General features: G+C 40.0%; 3 protein-coding genes across 6 annotated transcripts; 2 read left to right on the top strand and 1 right to left on the bottom strand.

Moving 5' to 3' along the window:
• Positions 1 to 5937: 5937 nt before the first annotated feature.
• Positions 5938 to 9061, top strand: scg2b (secretogranin II b). Its single transcript, XM_028020003.1, has 2 exons — positions 5938 to 6048; positions 6489 to 9061. The coding sequence occupies exon 2, from the start codon at positions 6507 to 6509 to the stop codon at positions 8262 to 8264; it is 1758 nt and encodes a 585-aa protein (XP_027875804.1). The 5' UTR covers positions 5938 to 6048; positions 6489 to 6506; the 3' UTR covers positions 8265 to 9061.
• Positions 9062 to 9152: 91 nt separating this feature from the next.
• On the bottom strand, positions 9153 to 14261 carry LOC114146175 (AP-1 complex subunit sigma-3-like). Of its 3 annotated transcripts, XM_028020025.1 has the most exons (7): positions 14090 to 14261; positions 13433 to 13484; positions 11763 to 11941; positions 11497 to 11605; positions 10671 to 10808; positions 9888 to 9949; positions 9153 to 9700 (listed from the first exon to the last, which is right to left on the bottom strand). In XM_028020025.1, the coding sequence occupies exons 2-6, from the start codon at positions 13475 to 13477 to the stop codon at positions 9908 to 9910; spliced, it is 513 nt and encodes a 170-aa protein (XP_027875826.1). In that variant the 5' UTR covers positions 13478 to 13484; positions 14090 to 14261; the 3' UTR covers positions 9153 to 9700; positions 9888 to 9907. The 3 variants fall into 3 exon arrangements, with proteins under 3 accessions (XP_027875826.1, XP_027875827.1, XP_027875828.1); XM_028020026.1 differs by lacking the exon at positions 9888 to 9949 and having other exon boundaries at positions 14090 to 14258; XM_028020027.1 differs by lacking the exon at positions 13433 to 13484 and having other exon boundaries at positions 14090 to 14255.
• A 107-nt stretch (positions 14262 to 14368) lies between these two features.
• Positions 14369 to 19691, top strand: LOC114146172 (dehydrogenase/reductase SDR family member 12-like). 2 transcript variants are annotated; one of them, XM_028020021.1, is made up of 10 exons: positions 14369 to 14607; positions 16091 to 16224; positions 16844 to 16926; positions 17025 to 17120; positions 17245 to 17326; positions 17408 to 17469; positions 17607 to 17711; positions 18884 to 18974; positions 19120 to 19257; positions 19384 to 19691. In XM_028020021.1, the coding sequence occupies exons 1-10, from the start codon at positions 14384 to 14386 to the stop codon at positions 19542 to 19544; spliced, it is 1176 nt and encodes a 391-aa protein (XP_027875822.1). In that variant the 5' UTR covers positions 14369 to 14383; the 3' UTR covers positions 19545 to 19691. The 2 variants fall into 2 exon arrangements, with proteins under 2 accessions (XP_027875822.1, XP_027875823.1); XM_028020022.1 differs by having other exon boundaries at positions 14421 to 14607; positions 19120 to 19302; positions 19384 to 19497.
• The last annotated feature ends 622 nt before the right edge of the window (positions 19692 to 20313 follow it).

The raw sequence follows: 20313 nt of genomic DNA, 5'->3' as shown, positions 1-20313 counted from the left end.
GCTTTAGCTTTGTGCTGAAACAACAGGGCTAAGATTGAAAAAGAAAGAGGAAACAAAGCATAAAAAGGGAGGTGTTCCATGACTCACTAAAAATTCCCTGGCAGCTTCAGTGCAAAGCTGCAAAATGATAGTCTGCTTTAGGGTTACCGATGTGAGCACCCATTTTGTTGGGATTTTATGTGGATCACTATCACCAACTAGTCATAGTTGGTGATAGTTGCGTAGTCCAGTTGGTTTCCTCTACAGTAGAGGAAGCCAAAATCTTTTCAAAGATGATTTTCAAAATCTTTTACAAATAGTCTGAAATGTGCCCGAGTAGCATTTATATGTACTCAGGCAGCCCATGTAAAAATTTTGAATAACCACATTCAAAGCGGCTACAGCTGCAAGTTTGTTGGTTTACCAGCTTTGCACAGCAGGAAACTGAAAGGTTTCAGCAGGAAGATGAAAAGCAGGAAACTGCTGAAACCTTCTTTGCAGAGCAGCTCCCGCTCAGTCAAATTCAATGGAGTGCATCTCTCACAATCAAGTCTTTCCGCATATTTTCAATTGGATTTGGTTGTAGACTTTGACTGGACCATTTTAAAACATGAACATGCTTTGATCTAAAGACACTCAATTGTAAATCTGGCTGTAATTTTGGGTTGTACTTCAGTTCGGTCTCAAATTATTTGCTGCTAACAGTTTTATTTTTTTCCCCAATATTGGTCATCTTCTCATCAACTCTTACCAGCCTTCCTTTCCCTTCTAATCAGATTACAGTCTTCCATATGTTTATGGTGTCTACTACACGGCTTATGGTAAACCTTTCCTTCAGTAGCAGTTGTTTTTTACCCTCCAACGTTACAATGGGACTCTTGGCTGCTTCTTTGATTAATGCCCTCCTTGGGCAGCATGTCAGTTTATGTGGACATTTTTACTTTGTAGATACAATATTTAAGAGGTATGAATACTTTGGCTAGAAAAAAGCTTCTCTAGTTGGTAAATAAGAGTGAGGTAATAGCAAAAACTGTAGTTCATTCGCAGTTTTAAAGATTTTACATGTAAAGGATTTGACAGCTAATGGCAGGAAACTGCATTTTGGAAAAATGCGACTATTTTTTCAAACTTTTCTTGACAGAAGAAGTTTAATTTTTGCAGTGCAATCCAATTAAAACAAAGATTTTAGGGACAAGTTTTATTCAAAATCGCAGGATATATCTCGCCAAAAATAACTCGGTGAAAAGCCTACAAGATGTGTTGGGCGAATAGGTATTGTGGGCAAAACAGAAGAACGCAACCGTCTACCCCCACAACCATTTTACATACACACATATAGTGTGTGTATGTAAACACACACTACACACATCCTGTATAGAGTGTATGCCAAAAAGCTGGAGCGTGACTTGGCACAAAGAAAAAGAGGATTGCAGTAATAACTGCAGGGTAAAAATTCCTGCGCACCATTTATGTTTTCAAATCACTTTTAGTTGAGATCAAGTTGCCAAGAAACTAGACAGGATTCCTGGTACTACAAAACACTGGCCAGGAAATGTCTGGCACAGTAATCCTGTGAAATCAGTCACAGTTCTTCAGTGACGCTGATTGAACAAACAAGATTTAACTCGTTAGTTTTTAGAGCTCCTGGATCTATGAAGGGAAATAATTTTTGTCAAACAGAGAAGCAGGATAAATTTACTTTTGAATATCAGTAAAAGAAAAATAATGATTTGATTATCTTAAACAAAAGACAAGCTGATTACTCTTAATAAAAAGTAATGGAAGCTCAGTAGTAGCAGACTAATCTAATTATTAGACTTTGAATCCATTAGGCAGAACTTCAGCAGCATTATTGCATGGACGATGTCAAGTTTTGTAGTTCCTTCAGTCTACTCCTTTGTGCTAATGGCTCAGCCAACACATTGTGGCTCTAATCACTTCCGTCTTTACACCTGAACCACTTTCTTCGTGAAGACAAGGACCATGCATTTGCTGCTGTAATTGGCACATTCAAAGGGAGGGGCTGGGTGGTAAAGAAAAAAAAAAAAAGCAATGAACACAAGCCTTAGGGGAAAGGGACTGGATTTATAAAAAGTGAAGACTCTAATGAAGGAGACAAGGACACCAACCTGGGGGAAGGAGATGAAGCTGGAGGTAGCTGATAAGCTTTGAGGCAGCGTCACCATGGAGACATTGGCTGCAAGGAAGCCTTGACAACGGGTGTGCCAAGCTTCATGCTCTCGTGGGTCGAAGAAGAGGTGAGATTGTTGGTGGGTGGCCTTTCTTCCCCCCCTCCCTGTCGCATGGTGATTTATTCTTTTTAGCCTTTTGTATTTACATGACTTTATGAAATGTTATTGTATTTGCAGCCACATAAGTCAAGATGAAATGCTGGGACGAAATGCTGCAGTGTTTTCAACTCCTCAACTTCTGTATGACTCACTGGTCCTTGAGATGATTTTGAAGCTTCAAAGCCACACAGAGGAACAAATAGCACAGTTTCATGAGTGTGTTTGGATTGGATAAGCATCTGGTTTGACGCATGTCTTTTGTGTTTATCCTCTTCCCCCCTAGAAAAGATTGGCATGTAAGCAAATAGAGCGGCATACTTGATATGCTGCAGATACACAGTGATCTGAGATATTATTTGATTTACTGATGAATGGTTTAAGCATAGCAAGGATTATTGAAATGTGATGTCAGAAGAGAGAAAATTAAATATTTTAAAATTGATATAAGCAATATAATTTAGCAAATAAAATGAAGAAAATACCTTTTAATTTTTTCTATAAAATGTAATTGAAAATTTGTTGTAGGCTGATCACACATTTTAAAGGAAGGGGGTATCGTGCCCCACTTTTTTAAATTTATACCTGAGATTGCATTTTTATATAATATGTCTTCTTTGTAAAGCTTTTTATAAATGGAGTGGCGGTTGCAGCATGTATTTGTTGCTCTTTGATTAATTTAGTTACAGCAAAAAGAAAAGAGCATGAAAGAGAGAGCCTCAAAGTGAGGTGATGAAAGTCACAAAATCATTAAGACAGTGAGTGAACACCTTATTTAATTAGCCTAATTTTCCTTCTACTTTGCTGCAATGTTCATTGATAAAGAGGGAGAAAGAGCTACAGACAAAAAGGATTCATTAGTACCAATTACCGAAAATCTTTTTTTAGTGAGGGAAGTGGTCTGCAACGATGCCCACAGACAGCTCATCTCAGGCCCCAGAGAGGCATCAAAGATTCATTTAGTGGATGTTGCACCACCAGGAGCCCACAGAGATACGATTTCAGAAAAATCTTATCTGTTACTCAGAATCCTTGACGATCCTAGGAGGGTTAAATAACAAGCATAGCATAGGAAATAAACATACAGATCTGAATGATTCCTATAGAGCCTCAGCAGATGTTTAACAGCTTGCCACCTCTCACGACTGATCCAAATCCAAGACGATGGCAGAAGTATATCTAAAGAAAAAAAACACATCTACCAAAAAGAAAAAATGTTGTACTACTACATGGGAAATTATGTTCAGTTGGACAAAAACTATATAAATAAAAAAATCTCTGTTGTGTGTATTTATACTGTGTAAACTGTTGGCTGTAAATGGACAACAACCCAGCAACTGACAGGCTTCAGCAAATGGAATATTCCACTCCATTATTGTTGTCACTGCTACCAATGTGTGGGAAACATCCATCACAGTCACTCCAAGACATTTTCATTAGACTCCGTCATGATCTGTAAATGAGCTGTAAGCTATTTGCATTTTACTGTGTGTGGGAAGGACAGACCTTCTTGTTCAGTAATACTGATGGGAGACAACGACCATAATCACTTTCTTAATGAAACCAAGAGAACGTCATGATAATGATCAGTTTGAAGTGACTGTAATTGTGGAGTGCTCCTCAGCATGAAGGCGATTTTTGAATAGAGTTGTATAAAAGCCAAGGGATTAATAAAATGGAATTATCCTATAAAGCTTAAATGAAATACCACACCTCTAATTGTCTGTCTTTCTCTACCAATTAACTCGACTACCCTCTCACACACACATTCACAGCTGAGTTGAACAACGGTACAGAGCATCAGGAAAATGGATTATTGTGCTTGTGAATGTCAGGAAGCTTTCTATAGCTCTTCAGCCCAAGGGGGCAGACAGGTAAAGGCACGTTCAATTAAAAAAAAAAGAAAGCTCCTCCACGTCACCCTGGTCAAAATGTCACGCTTTGTAATTGCTCCCGAGATGGAAGTAGAAATATTAAACGAGCACTTTTCGTTTTGACTTCTCTAGGTATGAAGAGAAACAGGGAAAGGATGGTGAAACTAGGCAGAGGCATGGCTGAAATGGAGGAGCACTTATGTGTATATACAATGTATATACAGTGTTAGAGGATAGTAATATTGGGAATCAATTTGGAGGCTCTAATGGAGATTTGAGAACTGGAGTGACTTCAAGCTATTCTTCTGGGCTTCTGGAGGCAATAATAGTGTGCTCTATTTGGATTTTCCAAATTCCTAGTTAGAAATACATCCCTAATATCCCGTGATTTGGGGTTCGCAACTTGGATGGTTGGAAGTCCTTTGCCCAGTAAGTGAAAGATTAGGGAATCCATCACAGCTAAGTTAAGAATTGTCTGGTTAAACGTCCAAAAAGAGTATAATTTGATCATTCTTGGTGCAAACTATCAAGACAATAACTAATTTTTCTCCATTTTGTGATTACCAGGCGCATTGTGCCATTTTATAAGTGTTGGTGGTTCATATGAATGCTGTGTATATCAAACATAGCTTAAATTTTTTTTTACGCTTTTTCTATGTCTCAGCTCCTGGTTTTGTAAACGTATTGCATTAGAAATAGTCATCAGTAGCACAGTTGTTAGCAATCCCGCTGGCTTCCTAGTCATGTGTGACGTCATTCACAGATCGAAGCTCCGACTTCCGAGGAAACTTGAACACAACATAAGAAGTCAAACATTGGGCAAAACCAGCTACGTTTACAAAAATAATTATTTTCTGAATCTATTTAATGACTAAGAATTGAAACACAGTGTGTTTGCTTTAGTAGCATTAAACCAAACTTCATTTATTCTTTTCATTTTAAAAAAATCAATTTGTACCAACCAGTGTTGTGGACTATACGGCTACACAAGGTTAGGATGATGAAGCAACGTTTTGGTGATCATCACAGCTGTTCCATGGAAGATATTGAAAGAAGAAGGTGTTGATTACAGATTTTGATCTCTCCATAAACTGTGTCACCGCCCATCCCTGACCTCTAATTGGCAGCCGGCGCGCTGTGGGCCCTTTATCTCGTCGACCTGCGGAATGCTGGGGTTTTGGCCCCCAGCCGACAGGAGGGTGTTTATCACCATCAGCGCAGGGAGGAGGGGATGAAGGGCTGCCGAACTGCGACAGCAGCTCCGCGGCGCGTTGAGCCCTGTGAGTCATCGCTGGAGAAGTTAACTCTTGAAATGCCATGATGCACGCCAGCGACAGAGAAGACTAAATTAAATTTAATCATAATCGCAAAAATGGGGGGGGGGGGGGGGGGGGTGTACAAAAAATCATAATGGAAGAGTATCAAAATAAAAAAAGCATCAATGAATACACATTACAGTGGCACCTGTAAGATTAAAGACTATGATTAAAGTAAAAATTTAATTACCCTATAGTCCATTTTTTGACGGTGAGTGAAACCTGTATTTGATTGTCATTTCAATTTCCACGAAGTTGGAATATTAACACAAACATCGAGAAGAAGCAGAAGTCCTCCTGATCATTAAATATCTCTCCAGCGTAGCATCTATAGAAAGGTGCAACGCAGCAAACAACACACGGGGTCTATTTTAGTACAGCAGACTCGTTAGTCTGCCATATCATATACCTGAATCATTTATAAGGACTTTTTAGGATCAGCTTTTGCGTGTGTTGTTTGATGACGCGTTGGTCAGGTGGTGCCTCATATAACAGGAGGAGCTGTCCAAGTGCTGAAAACAGAAGCGAATCAGCACCGTTCCTGAGGAGATGCCATACACCCTCACTGCTGTCTGAGCTTTATTACCAAAGGTAATAAAATCCTTTTCATGTTTTAACCGTTATTAGTTTATATAAATATGCTTCCCGAACGTATTATTCATGATAGTTTCGTTTTTGGGTGTTTTCAAGTGAGACTTATCGATTTACTGGAACGCTTCGTCTTAGTATTGAAAACACGTTGTTGTTTATAGGCTATGAAATACGATACGTTTTATATTAGGGTTTTATAGGGCGCTAACAGGTGTAAACGTAATGTTGAGGTTGCCCGTAACAACGCAGGGAGTGACTCATCCAGTGATGTACATGTAACGCACTCAGCATCACATCAGCGTAACTCCCTGATTTGATCAACCTTGGATCAAAACACACTGGCTTACGCACTTTCGCCATAGAATGCGCTGAATTATCTCTTAAAACACATCCACCCCCAAGGATCTGGTTCCTAATCCTGTTCTGGTTTCATTTTACAGGTAATACATTTGCCTATAATGCTGCATTTCCACCACAAGTTGCCAGCGGGGGGAGCCGTGGTCCTGCTCGCCTTCCTTCTCCAAGGATGCGCCGTGCAAGCTGCGTCTCTTCCCCGTCACTACAGGCTCCGGGGCGGGGAGAGCGAGGGGCAACCGGCTGCATTTTCGCCCAGCTCCGACTTGATCAAAGCCCTGGAGTACATCGAAAACCTGAAGCAGCGAAACGGCGGCCGACCCGAGCCCGCGGATTACGATGAGGTGGAAAAATTCAAGATTTTGCTTCAACTCGCCTCGCAACAGGATGAGGTTCCCGGGGACCGCCAGTCGAACCCCGGCATCCAGGGCCCGGACATAACCGCTGGACAGCTGATGAAGGCGATGCTCAAGACTCTCCAGGATCAGGCCGGTAAAGATCCCAGGAGCGACCGCCGAACGCACAGGCACCGCACCAAAGACACTGAAGCACCTGAAAGTGCACCAGCAGACTATGGCAATTTCCCCAGACCCCACAAGAAGTATCCACTGATGTTTGAAGATGAAGAGAACACAGACGCAGCCAAGCGCGCAACAGAAGATCTGGACGAGCAGTATACCCCTCAGAGCTTGGCCAATCTGAGATCCATCTTCGATGAACTGGAGAGAATGGCCGCAGTCCCCAGCCAAAAGAGAGGTGTGTTCGGGGACGACGACGAAGAAGGGCAGGATGGGCTTACTCGGGAAATGGCTGGAGGAGAGGAGTGGGTCCCCGTAGAGGAGAGGGAGGAGACCGAGGAGATGGTGAACAGGAGCCACGAAGAGATGGACAGGGCGCTCAATGAACAGGAGGAAGCAGAGCGCGAGGAGATGCAACGCCGTGCCAACCAAAACCAAGAGGATGCTGACGATGACACTAAACTCGTAGATTACTACCTGTTGAAGGTCCTGGAGATGAGTGATCAGACGCAGAAGAGGGATCAGACCGGAGATCAGAGGAAGAGGCTGATCCGCCCCTCCATCGTGGATTCCCGGACAGTGAAAGAGCTGCTGGAGCTTTCCCTCAAACTCCACGTTCCCCCTCAAGACCTCATCGACATGCTGCTCACGGAGGAGCTCAGGAAGCTCCACCGCGACCCCCAAACCTTAACTCGCTACACGGCCGGCCAGACCCCCAAAATAAGGTACTTCAGCCGCAGGCTGCCGCTGAAAAGCAAGCCTGCTCCCGAAGACATGGACAGAGAGGACTTTCTGGACATCATCGGGGTGGAGACCATCAGCAACGAATACCCCGTTGTGCAGAGACCCATAAAAACTCCCTCCTCCACAGACAGAATCTCAGCAGCGACGAGCGCTGGCGCAGTCCCGGTTAAAATCCCGTCACCCTCCGGACGCCGAGAGAACCTGTTCCTGTCGGAACTCAACAAGATGCCCCTGAAGCGTCAGGTCGACGTCAACGATGAAGACGACGACGACGGCGACGTAGAGGACGAGGTGACCACCTATCTTGCGGCCAAAATCCTTACAGAGTACCCCAACACCATCACCAAGCGGGACACCCAGGCGCAGCTGAAGGGACAGTTCCCCTACGAGCTGTACGAGCGCGCCATGAAGGACTACATGGAGCAAGCAGACACTGAGGCACGGCCAGTGGCCAAGAGGGAAACCGAGGAGCAAACGGAGAAGGCGAACCCCAAAGAGGTACAGGGAAAGGAGGAGGTGGCGGCCAAGACCTCTGCTCCGCAAACAGCAAAGGAAGAGGAAGAGGTGGAGCGCCGTGAGATAAAAGCGGCCGGGATGTAATCTGATCCCCTCCCCGCCCCCCCTGCAAGATGCATTATTATGAATATGTAGTATTTCTACTGTCTCAGAAATAACGTTTGGTGGACGTGATCTAGTTTACACATTTCTATTATATGAACTATAGCTGGTATTAATAATCACTAATGACAATTATATATATAAATATAGTAACTTTAGAAGTAAAATATGATTTTATCAATGACTGTCCCTACTTGCTGCAAGAACATCCTAGAAATATTCTAATACACCACAGGAAATTAAAGGTGCAACCAGTGAGGTGGAGACCTCACCTGGAAGTTGTGAGCTCTCAGTAAGCCTGATGATCAACTGCAATCAAATCAGATAAAAAAGGTTTGTGATGTTAAGTTTACATTTACTGGTGTTTGCAACAGCCCTATAGTTTAACCAACAGAGTAAAAGGTAAAAAAAGGATTATTTTCATCTATGTAGAACTATTTATTAACATATGTGAATATAAATGTAAATTATTAGGTACAAATCTGAATGGGCCTTTAAAAAAAAGTCAAGCTTTACTTGAGAATAATTATTGTTTGTCAGGGCTGAGGGCGAGTGTTGTGACTCTTGACATATTCAGGGTTAGTGGATTTCATGTTATGGAGTAATTATTTCTAAGTCTAAATATCAGACCGTCGCCTGCCTTCTAACCCTTTCATACTGCAAAGCTCTGTGTTGTTGGCCTAACAGTGGTTGTGCTACGTATGCTCATTTTTAAACCATTTTGTACATGTTCAACTACGTGTGATCAATCACAGATGAATAAAGCATCAGATGTATTATTTTTCTTCTTGCTGAGTTCTGTTGCCTTATTGAGAAACAGACACAAATCACAGTCTAAACAGTTTTGAAAGACTCATAAGACTTAAAAACTTTTTGTATCAAAATATACATTTTAATCAAAAATGTGCATTGTAAAAACTCACACTAACAGGTGCTCAATATATCAGCCAAAAATCTCAAACGTTGTAAGGTTTATAGATGACAAAATGTAAAAAATATTTCATAATTCGGCATAATGAAAATTTTTGAGTGAAACATCTGAGTAGTACACTTGAAAAAACATTTTAATAGAGTGAAAGTCAAAATAGCACACTAGAAAAAAAACACTTTTTTAAGAGTGAAAATGTCAATATATTAAAGGTATGATTTTAATATGAACAAATCACAATTCTAATTCTAGAAAAAAAAGAACTAAAGCCTTAGCGTCTATTGGAATATAATTCAAATTCAGTATAAATGAGTTCAAAAAACAATCCTGCGCATTCCAAAGTTTAAAAGAAAAAAGATTAAATTAAGCTAATTTTTAGAAACTTCATGACCCATTTACAGTACATCCAGGTTGTGGAGTCCTCCACGAAGTTCACAGCCTCCTTTCCCAACAGTTAAAACGCAGGTTTGCTCATATACTCCTCCATGGTCTGAGAAAAAGGCACATCAGAGGTAAGAAAAGAATATCAACTTAAAAAAAAAAAAAAGAAGAAAAAAAAAAAGAAACATGCCAAATTATACACTTAATTCTTAATATTCACAGGCACACACCTACGCATCACCTGCAATTCAGTGCCAACACACAGCAGGTCAACTAACACAAGCACAGCATCTAACCTGTCTGTCCATATTCAAGGTCATCCAAACAGCTCCACCTCATACCACTCACTGTGGTCATCCTGAAGCGATAATGGTCAAAATGAATAAAGGGAGGCTAAACTGAACATCATCCAACTCTAGATTAAAAATGTTAGTCAGCCCTAGTCAGAAGCACAGGACAACACACCCAGTTGTACCACACAACCACGAGCACAGAGGAAGGGGTGGGAGCAGAAAGCACCAGGCAAACACTAAAGTTCACTCCAAATTCCAGCAGAATCTGCTTCTCACTCGCAGTGACGCTGGCTGAGGAAGAGGCAGATATGCACGCTGGAAAAGGAGGGGCAGGACAAACAGCAGCACAAGCACAAATCTATAAAACAGGAGGGGCCACTAACATTGAAACGTCTTTAAGCTATGAGGAAAACAAAGACACAATAGGGACTGAGCTGCACCTATTCCTTGAACTCACTACCGGAAACTAACCGCACTACATTCACTCAGTAAACTTGCACTCTCATTTCAGAGCATAAAGTAGCATTTAAAAGAAGTGTTGTTGTAGAGAGAAATCTTCAAACACCCAGTTTTGTAGATTTGGATTACCCCACAACCACAACTTTAGAAAAAAATCAAATAAATAAAGACACACACACAAGCACACAATAGATGTCTTAATCTAAAAATATGTCACTATTGCTTTTAAAATCACAGAGGCAGGCAACAAAAGTTACATGCTCACACATCATTTGAATAAAAAATGTCATGCGTGTGTGCGCATTCATGAGTGCTCATGCATCTTACCTCTTGTAACATGTCTGAGGATTCAATGGCTCGATTCACAATCTGTTTAGAGGTTTCCTGGATCTCTCCTCCCATTAAAAACTCATCCAGGATAAAATAAGCTTTCTCAAAGTTGAAGATTATGTCCAACTCACACACCTGAGAGAGGATATGATGCCAGTTATTGAGGTTATCAGATATGCATAGAACACATTATTTATTACTTTTCATACTATATCACAGTAAAACATAAAAAAGTAAGCGCAGTGTCTGCCACATTATCTATTGACAGTTCCATTAAAGATGTTTAAACAGCTTTTAGATAAACTCATCTTTTATTGAAACTTACTTTCATGTAGAATTCTGAAAATTCCAATATTTAACTTAAATACATTTAAAGATTAGATGGGGGGGAATCTACATTATCAAACAATTGTTTTTAATAGCACAATTATTGGCTCCCCTTTTTTTAACTTAAAATAATTGAAGTGAAATAATGTTCTAATGTTTTTATAGGTTGGTCAGACTGTGTAGAAAATTGTAGTTAGTAATCCATTACTTTTTAGTTTTCAAATGTATAAACGTGATGTGATACACATTTAGCCACTTGTCACTACTTTGTCATGGACCGTGCAGTGAGGGGGATGGTAACAAATCTGGAGGTGAGCTGAAAGGCAAGAAAGAACCCAGAACACCCAGATTGTTCTCTCAGCTTGATTAAACTTTATGAAATGATCTATTGGCAAAAGTGGTTGTCCAAAGTAGTGACGACAGGGATGCCAATAATTGTGGCTGGAACTGTATAAGCAGCTTAAAGAAAACTTAAAAGAAATATATAGGGACATACGTTGCCAAAGTATTTGTCCAGCAGCTCTACATAGCGGTGAATAATCTCCAGGGCTAAAAGCTCATTCTCCTCATGCTCCACGCCCAAACAGAAATACAAGCTTGCATACCTACGAAGAGAACAAAGGCATTTGTTAGGTGGTGATGGACAAACACATATTACACAACAAAGCTTCACTATCAGAGAGAAACACTAATGATCCGCCCACTAAAACCCCTCCACTAATTTGTGCTGCTTGAGCAGACATGCGAAAGAGAGTGGCTCACCTCTTATAAACAATCTTCATGTCTTTCCACTGAATGAAGTTGCAGGTGCGCGGTTGCCTTGCTAAGACCATGGTTGTCATCTCCCTTATAATCTTCTTCTTCTCACGCTCTGATATAGCCGTGTACCACTTCTGCAGACGCAGACGCCCTTGCCGACTGAAGAGCAGCAGGAAACGCATCTAACAACCCAGACAGAGTCAGCAGGGAAAGAAAATGTTATATCTGAACCACCAAAAGTGAAACCTAATAAAGCCACCATAAGTTATTCATTCACTGTAATCAGTAGACAAGAGGAATGCTTTGACATGTTTAATTTATTTTTAAAAACTCCCAAAATTACACATAATAGCCGTACCAATTTTCTTTATGCAGTGGACACATTTCAGGTGACCTGCACTGTATTAACAGGAGAGTTTCCTCAGCATAAATGAGAACATTTGACAAACTTGCTCTTAAATCTTCTAAAAAGCCATTAAAACAATGAAAAATAAATGTACACTTAAAAAAAGAAATCTTTAGTTTTAACTATGCTTTATTCCAAATAGAAGGTCAATTAGTTAAACCCTCAAATTATACTTCACCTCACGCCTTGAATATGTATAAAAACATGAGACATGTATGTGACTGTGTATATGCATATGTAATTTTATTTTTTCTTTGCTAAATTATTTTCTTTTTCCTCCCAACTTTTTGACTAAGCTCTGGATTTACCCGTCCTAATAAATTTGTATATTTGACTAAATAACATCTAGCAACTGTGAGACCATCTTGTTACATAGAGAAATTTGCTTAACTTTGTTTTTTTTTACTTGCAAGCCATGCTTTAACATCTGAAACGGCACATATTTATACATTTGGTAAATGTATGTTTTCAATACAGAACTCTAAACCTATTTGTGTTTTAATAAAGCCTCTGAACAGGCCCCAGACAGAAGCAAACCAAGTCAAGCTCCTGCACTGGGTCCCAAGTATGTATTGAGGCTTTTCTGGCTCTAAATTGAAACATGTTTTCTGAACACGACTCCCAGACAAAATGAGTCGTCAGACAAATAACCTTGGCAATTTATTAATAGCAACTTACATAAGGGATGTTGCAACTAGGCGTCATAACTGATGACTTTGACTGTAATGATTTCTTGAGAAAAATATTTAGAGTCAACACATAATTTTAACAAATTTGTCGTTTTCAGTTTCATGAATGTTTCAGTAAAAGTGACAGTTGTGTACAGAAGCCCGCTGGCTGCAGTCAGCGGGGGTTAGAGCTGAGTTTTCTGTGGGCTCCTTGTAACGCCAGCTGTCAATTCACATCACCGTCTGAGTAATAATTTTAATGATGAATAATTTAATGATTTAAGAATAAAGAAACCATGAAACTATGACAAAATGTCAGCCTGATTTATGAATATAAAGTTTTCATTTGCACTTTGTTTTTCTGTCATGCAATAAAAGTTTAGAGAGAAAAAAATTTAAATGAGCTGATAGATTAATTTAATAAATCATTAGTGGAAGCTTTAATATAATAAATAATATGAAGTCAATATTTTGAGAGTCAATCAAAACACAGAGATTAATTGAATTGTTTACTTCATGGTAAACAAAGAAATTTAGGGTTGGTAATCCACAATATGCAAACAAATAACCAAGCTTGGAGAATTCAGAACAGATATTACTGATGCCCTTGTGGCTTGAATGGAGATGGGGTCCAAATCAGTCATAGAGCACCTAAAAAAAAAAAAAAACGTAACCTTTTCCTGAATACCCTTTCCACCCCACAAAGCTACACATGCAGACAATAGAAAAAAAAGAACAATGAATTCAAAAAGAGGACATACAAGTATTTCCAGTATTTGAAACTCGTCAGGAAATGAAATTAATAGAACAGAAGGATTATTAGCAGCATTTTTTTTCTTAATGTACAACCACACAGCTTAACATTAAGCAGAAAAACTACAAGTTTCGTGAATGTCCCTGTTCACAGCAGGCAAATCAATATGTAAAGCATTAAACTGCCATTAAGGGCAGGACACCTACAGGAAAGTGACGAAACCTGTTTTAAGGAATCCACCGGTATAGGAGCAAACCAACACCTTACTTTTTACCGTTTTCAAAATTGGACTGAAACTCGTACATTTGCCTCAATATAAGCAAATAGCGTACATTTTTTTGGAAGCCTGACAAAACAAACCCGCTGCGGTGTTCAAGGAAGTGACTAGGCAGCGCTCCAGTGTTAGCCACCTGTTGTCAGGTGAGACAGGTGAATAGCCCAGTTGGCTGAGGCCACTTTACAGCTACAGCCATGCGCACAAACTAGCTTTTAAAGTACTTACCATTTTTGACGCTGGGCCAAGAGATACGTACACTATCAAAAGACAAGAAAATATGCACTTTAACCCTCACAAAGGGTCAGACGGCCAGGCTGAAAACATATCTACTCTCCGCGAAGTGCAGCCAGTGAGAAAACTCCTGTTTAACTCCGCCCTGCTGGCCTCCGGAGGAACGGCGCGTCATCACAACTTACAAGCATCTGGATTGGTCACTGTAAGCCCAGTGTTACACGGATCAGCGCACCCAGGAGCGCGCTGCGTGAAATGTAAATGAATGAACTGGTAAAAGTTTAACAAATGACTGTCAGCTGGTCCGTTTCGATGTTATTGCAACTAATGATCGGTAGGGAACAGCATATTGCTCTTGCATCTGTTCCACGTGATACCAATCTGTGCCAGTGGTTGAGAAAGAAACAGGGTAACTGGTTGGTCCATTGCTCTGGGAATTGTTGTCCACTTCACATCATGTCTATTTACCGAAACGCCATCTGGTTTTTGAATGGGATCCAACAATATACGAGGTTAGTAGCTGCAATATCACTGTGATGCTGATCTGAGATCTGGATATAAAAAAAGATGCTTTTTCACTAAAGGACTGGGTGTTGGTTCAAACTATAACGTTTTGGGTATTTAGATGTGTTTTGTGTCATAGCTTGTTCTGTATTTGTAGTTGTTGCCTGACACAGTCAAATCAAAGGTCTGATCACTGTGTGGCACAAATCACAACACAAACTGGTCTTTATGTTCAATCACAATAGATCTATTGACAGCTGGTGTGTCTTGAGGATGACACATCTCTATTGGAGCTAAAACAGTGTAGGTTGTCAATCTTGGAGAAGGTTGTTTATGAACAAATGCAGCCATATCTTGATTCCCACTTTCAAAAGTTACAATCTGGCTTTAAACTCCAACCACAGAAATACAGAAAGAGTATTTAAAAGTTTTTAAATTAGTTGTTATTAGCTGTAGGGTTTATTAATGCTGATGTTATAGTGATTTTAGATCTGACTTCTGTTTTTGAAACACTTTATTTTACCATTCTTCTATCCTGTCTGAAGTTGAGTTTGGATATTAATGGCACTGAGCTTTAGTAGGTTTCCTGTATGTTGCAAATTTCTTCTGTTTTTTCTTTTTTCTGTCACACGTACATATTTCAGATCATTAAATACATTTTAGATCAAGACCAAGAAATTGCCACGTAAATACAAAATGTAGCTTATAAAAAATGAATGATTTCATTAATCTGGGACAGAAAAAGCTATCGGGCTGCACAGTGGCGCAGTTGGTAGCACTGTTGCCTTGCAGCAAGAAGGTCCTGGGTTCGATTCCCGGCCGGGGTCTTTCTGCATGGAGTTTGCATGTTCTCCCTGTGCATGCGTGGGTACTCCGGCTTCCTCCCACAGTCCAAAAACATGACTGTCAGGTCAATTGGTTTCTCTAAATTCTCCCTAGGTGTGAGTGTGTGTGTGCATGGTTGTTTGTCCTGTATGTCTCTGTGTTGCCCTGCGACAGACTGGCGACCTGTCCAGGGTGTACCCCGCCTCTCGCCTGGAACGTAGCTGGAGATGGGCACCAGCAACCCTCCCGACCCCATTAGGGACAAGGGTGAACAGAAAATGGATGGATGGAATGGAGAAAAAGCTATCAAAAGCAATCTGGCTATGTGAAAATGAAACAGTACCCCATGTTTAACAGTAAATAATTCATCCAGGGTCATGAACTTAAAAAAGTATAATAATATACCTCTTTTGAGTTTCTTTTTTATTTAAGACTGAATTATTTTAATATTTTCTTTGCTTATTTCATGTAGATTTATATACTCCTGCTGGATTTCTTTATAATTTGTCAGTAAAACAATTCTGTGCAGCCGAGCTTCTTTTCAGTTGTGCTGAGTGCTCTACCGCTGAATACATGATTGAATCTTTCACCTTTATCTTATTGTAATCAATATTCCTCTCACACAATAGCTGATTAGTATGTTTATTATTATTATTTTTTTTTCAGGAAGGGATACGCAGCCGCTTCTAAAGACTTTGAGACGAAGGATCTTGAAGTTTCTGTAGTGGGGCGATCTTTCTTGATCACTGGAGCCAACAGTGGTATTGGCAAAGCAACAGCCATGGCTATAGCCAAGAAAGGTATCAGCTAAAGAGTTGCACTCTGTGTCACAATATAATAATAATAATAGTCATAGAGTTTATTTATAATAATCTTTATATTTTTAGATGTCAAAGGGCAGAGACAAAAACAAAACAAGCAACTACAATGGGTAAAAGTAATTAAATAAATTAATAACTAAAAGAGATTAAAACCAATATCTAAGAAAGTGAACCAAAGATTTGCTAAAAAGAGATGTCTTGATGCCTTTTTAAAACAGTCAGTGGACTGTGGTGCCCTCAGACTGTCAGGGCGTGTCATAGATGTGGAGTGGCAGCAGAGAAGGCAGCAGAGTTCTACGAGTTCAGTTCTCAGTTTCGAAACTGAGAACTGAAATGGTTCTCAGTTTGGTTTTGGGTATGTGGAGAAGGTTTGAGTGGTGGGAGGGAGTTGTGTTTTGTAGCTTAAGCAGTTCTTTGATCAAGGTGGGGGCATTTCCACAGATGTATTGGTGTGTGAGAAGGGAAATCTTGAATTCAGTCCTGGTAGAAATGGGAAACCAGTGGAGAAAGTGGAATATGGAAGTCATATGGTCATGTTTGTGCACTCTCATCAGGATCTTAGCTGTAAAATTGTATTTTGTTGTATATTGTTGCCCAGGAGGAACAGTCCACCTGGTGTGCAGGAACAAAGACAAAGCAGAAGAAGCCAAGTCAGAGATTGTTTCTGAGTCTGGGAACGCGGTGAGTGACTAAAATCTGAACATCTCTTACATCAACTTGCCAACATTAAAGATGAATTCTACATCTAGGCGGGAAAAAACTCACTCTGGTTGTTGTAGGAGGTGTACGTCCATGTAGTTGACATGTCCCAGACATGCAAAGTGTGGGAGTTTGCTGAGGCCTTCAAGAAAGAGCATCCATCGCTGAATGTCTTGGTAGGGATCAATAATCATCCTTATTCTTGACCACATACAGAACAATGGCAAATATTTTCTTGTTTTTCAATTTAAAAATGTTGCTTTGTGTATTTGATGTTATTGTTTTTAAATAATGTGGTAGATAAACAATGCAGGCTGTATGATTCACAAGAGAGAGCTGAACGCAGAGGGCCTGGAGATGAACTTTGCCACCAACACCATGGGTGAGAGCTGATTCTAACAGTCAGAGTGTGTCTTCCTACAGCACTTCAGTGTTCCAACTAACTTTATTCTCATTACTTTAGGGGTGTATATTCTCACTCAGTCTCTCATACCACTATTGCAGAAGAGCCGGGACCCACGAGTGGTACGACTTCATGCATAAATATTCACAAACAGAGGCTTCATTTGGATCATGTGGACTGCATAATGCCACTTTTGTCTGTGCTTTAGTGGCTGTTGTCTAACCACACTGCTGTTGCTGTTCACTCTCTCGGCGGTTAGATCACTGTGTCCTCAGGGGGCATGCTGGTCCAGAATCTCAGAGTTGATGATTTGCAATCAGAGAAGGACCATTTTGATGGCGTCATGGTCTATGCACAAAACAAGGTAAGACAAGGAAATCATTTATATATAAGAAAGAGGGTATTCATAGCTGTTGAACTTTTTCACATTTTGTTACATTACAGTTAATGGCCTCTATTTTATTGGGATTTTATGTGATAAGCGAACATTGAGTATCACAAAATTGTGACTTTAAGAAGGAGTGGAAAAAGATTACTTTTGTTGTTTGGGCTGTGTCCATGAATATATTCCTGGACTTGGGGCTTTTCAAACACATTAAAATGTTCTGTGATCTGTACAAGTGCACTGTTGCTGTGAAAGTATGTTTCAGGTTGTTGTTTCGAGTCCTCAGGCTCAAGTCCTGCTTTCATCCATCGTCTTTTCAACTCTGACTAGCTCCCCTGTACCTGGTGACTTCATGCATCAGGATGATGCATGAAGTCCAATGCTCTCTTGGCTTTCTGCTACACATTTCACATGTCAGTCAAAAGATGTAATTTAGATTTTTTTTTCTGACCAGGGCAGCTTCCTCCAAATGATTATTTTATCCCTTACAGATCCATGGCATGGCAAACTGTGACTTTGTAAGACTTTATCAAATAAATAGGAAAAAAAGGTTTCTTTTTTTTCACTTTTCCATTAGAACCTCTTGGCTGCTTAAGTGAGTTAAGTCCTCCTTGCCTACACTGTAAGTTTAGGTGGATAGCTATTAATTTGTAGATTTGCAGTTTAGCTGAACTCCTTTGATTTGCCAATGATTTTTATTATGGACATGTCTGGTGTGTTCTTAAGGCGTCATGGTGGAAGCTTTTGTCGACTAATGTTCCTCTTGAGAGAAAAACACTAAAAGTTATACTGAGAATATGTTAGGCACATGTGGACCATGTAAGTGACAGTAGTTGGTTGCAGATTTTATTTAAGGGTATCAAAAGAAATAGGGGCTAGATATTGATGCACAACACACTTTTTAGATTACTATTTGTAAGAATAAGTAAAATAAATGATGCATTTTCTTTCCACCTCACAATTACGCAGAATTTTGTGTTTTATCACATAAAAATCCAACAAATACTGAAGTCTGCTAGAAAAATGTGAACAACCTTTAGATGTTTAATACTTTTTCATGGCGGTTGTATTTTGCTAAGCAGAAAGCTATAAAGTCTAAGGTTATACTAGAGAAATTTGAAGGAACGTGACAATGTGCTGTTTCTTTTTAGAGACAGCAGGTGGTGCTAACAGAACACTGGGCCAAAGCCAACCCTGTCATTCACTTTTCCGTCATGCATCCGGGCTGGGTTGACACACCAGGTACAGTCTCAATAGGGTGAACAAATATCTGAAAAGGAGCTGTTTTTGATGGATCATACACATTTAACAAAGTGTATGATCCATCAAGTGACGTCGTCAAAAGCAGGATATGTGTAGAAATGTTTTTTTCTTCTTTTGTTTCCAGCTGTTTCTACAGCAATGCCTCAGTTTCATCAGATGATGGGGGACAGGCTGCGCAGTGTGGACCAAGGAGCTGACACGGTTGTGTGGTTAGCTCTGTCCAGAGCTGCTGCTAGAAAAAGCAGTGGCCAGTTTTTCCAAGGTGAGATCAACAAAGTAAGGTAGCCTTTGTCAAGTTAGAAAAATGGTCAGTTTTTACTTCAACCCTCTTTGATGAGCTCAGATGTCATTCACTATCGAGTCCTCTGACTGGCTGTTTTTGTTTCAGATCGTAAGTCCGTTCCCACGCACCTGCCCCTGGCTTGGACTCATAGTTCTGCTGAAGAGATTCACAGTTTCATAACTCAGCTGGAGACTCTGGCCAGAGCTGTTCAGTCACAACATGATCTTAAAGGACATACGGACACTTCCGTACCTCAGTTTGTCTGACTTATGTTATGAAATGTGTTGGTGACTCAGAAAGTAAAATTGTCACTGATTGAAAGAACATTACATTTATGTTTCAAATGTTGCAGTGTTGTTGTTTTCCCATGACTTGAAATAATTTCCTAATACAGTTTCTGTTGACAAAATATAGGATAGCAGCCTACCAACTAGCAACTTGTTTTAGGAAACTGAAGACACCCCTCAGGGTACTGGTTGAACTTTTTGATAAAAAATTCAAGTTTAATCCGAGCCTTTTACACAATGATCCATTCAAATAGTCTATACGTTACATCAAGCATGACTCTGCTTGACTTTATGACAATGTTAATATTTTCTGAACTGAGAAAATCTACAAGAGCAAAATACAACAAAATCATGTTAATACTTTCACATTCAATTCTCAATTTCCCTAAGAACCAGACAAAAACCTAAAAGTTATCTGCCAGTTTCCCCTTGAAAAACTTCCCTTTGTACACATGTGCTGTTGGTGCCCCCGGCTCGATGCTGATAATAGGAAGCATATTTTATATAGTTTGAGCGGGACTGCGCTTCATTTCTCTCTTCAAAATTTAGAACATTTACTGCCTTTTGATTGGTTGGGACGGTGGCAGGAGAAAGAGCGGCGTAGCGCTGGGTTCCATTCATCCAGAAACTGTTTATATTGGAAACTTTTCAGGTAAATATGTTTAGTTTTGTAGCAACAGAATTGCTGTTTAAATATAGATACTACAAGTGGTGATAACTGGGACCTATTTCATATATTTCAAGGTGG

Source organism: Xiphophorus couchianus, chromosome 6 (assembly GCF_001444195.1).
Source record: "Xiphophorus couchianus chromosome 6, X_couchianus-1.0, whole genome shotgun sequence".
Classification (NCBI taxonomy): Eukaryota; Metazoa; Chordata; class Actinopteri; order Cyprinodontiformes; family Poeciliidae; genus Xiphophorus; species Xiphophorus couchianus.
This window is presented reverse-complemented; position numbering and strand designations above follow the sequence as displayed.

Bases quoted from the DNA above. Each gene is read 5' to 3' on its own strand.
- LOC114146175 (XM_028020025.1), bottom strand. From the start codon at position 13,477: ATGACTGATTTGGACCCCATCTCCATTCAAGCCACAAGGGCATCA. The intron at 11,606-11,762 runs GTGAGCCACTCT...TTCTCTTCGTAG, and splicing joins ATGAAGATTGTTTATAAGAG to GTATGCAAGCTTGTATTTCT. The intron at 10,809-11,496 runs GTATGTCCCTAT...ATCCTCTCTCAG, and splicing joins TGGACAAATACTTTGGCAAC to GTGTGTGAGTTGGACATAAT.
- LOC114146172 (XM_028020021.1), top strand. From the start codon at position 14,384: ATGACTGTCAGCTGGTCCGTTTCGATGTTATTGCAACTAATGATCGGT. The intron at 17,121-17,244 runs GTAGGGATCAAT...ATAATGTGGTAG, and splicing joins ATCCATCGCTGAATGTCTTG to ATAAACAATGCAGGCTGTAT. The intron at 17,470-17,606 runs GTACGACTTCAT...CTCGGCGGTTAG, and splicing joins AGAGCCGGGACCCACGAGTG to ATCACTGTGTCCTCAGGGGG.
- scg2b (XM_028020003.1), top strand. From the start codon at position 6,507: ATGCTGCATTTCCACCACAAGTTGCCAGCGGGGGGAGCCGTGGTCCTG.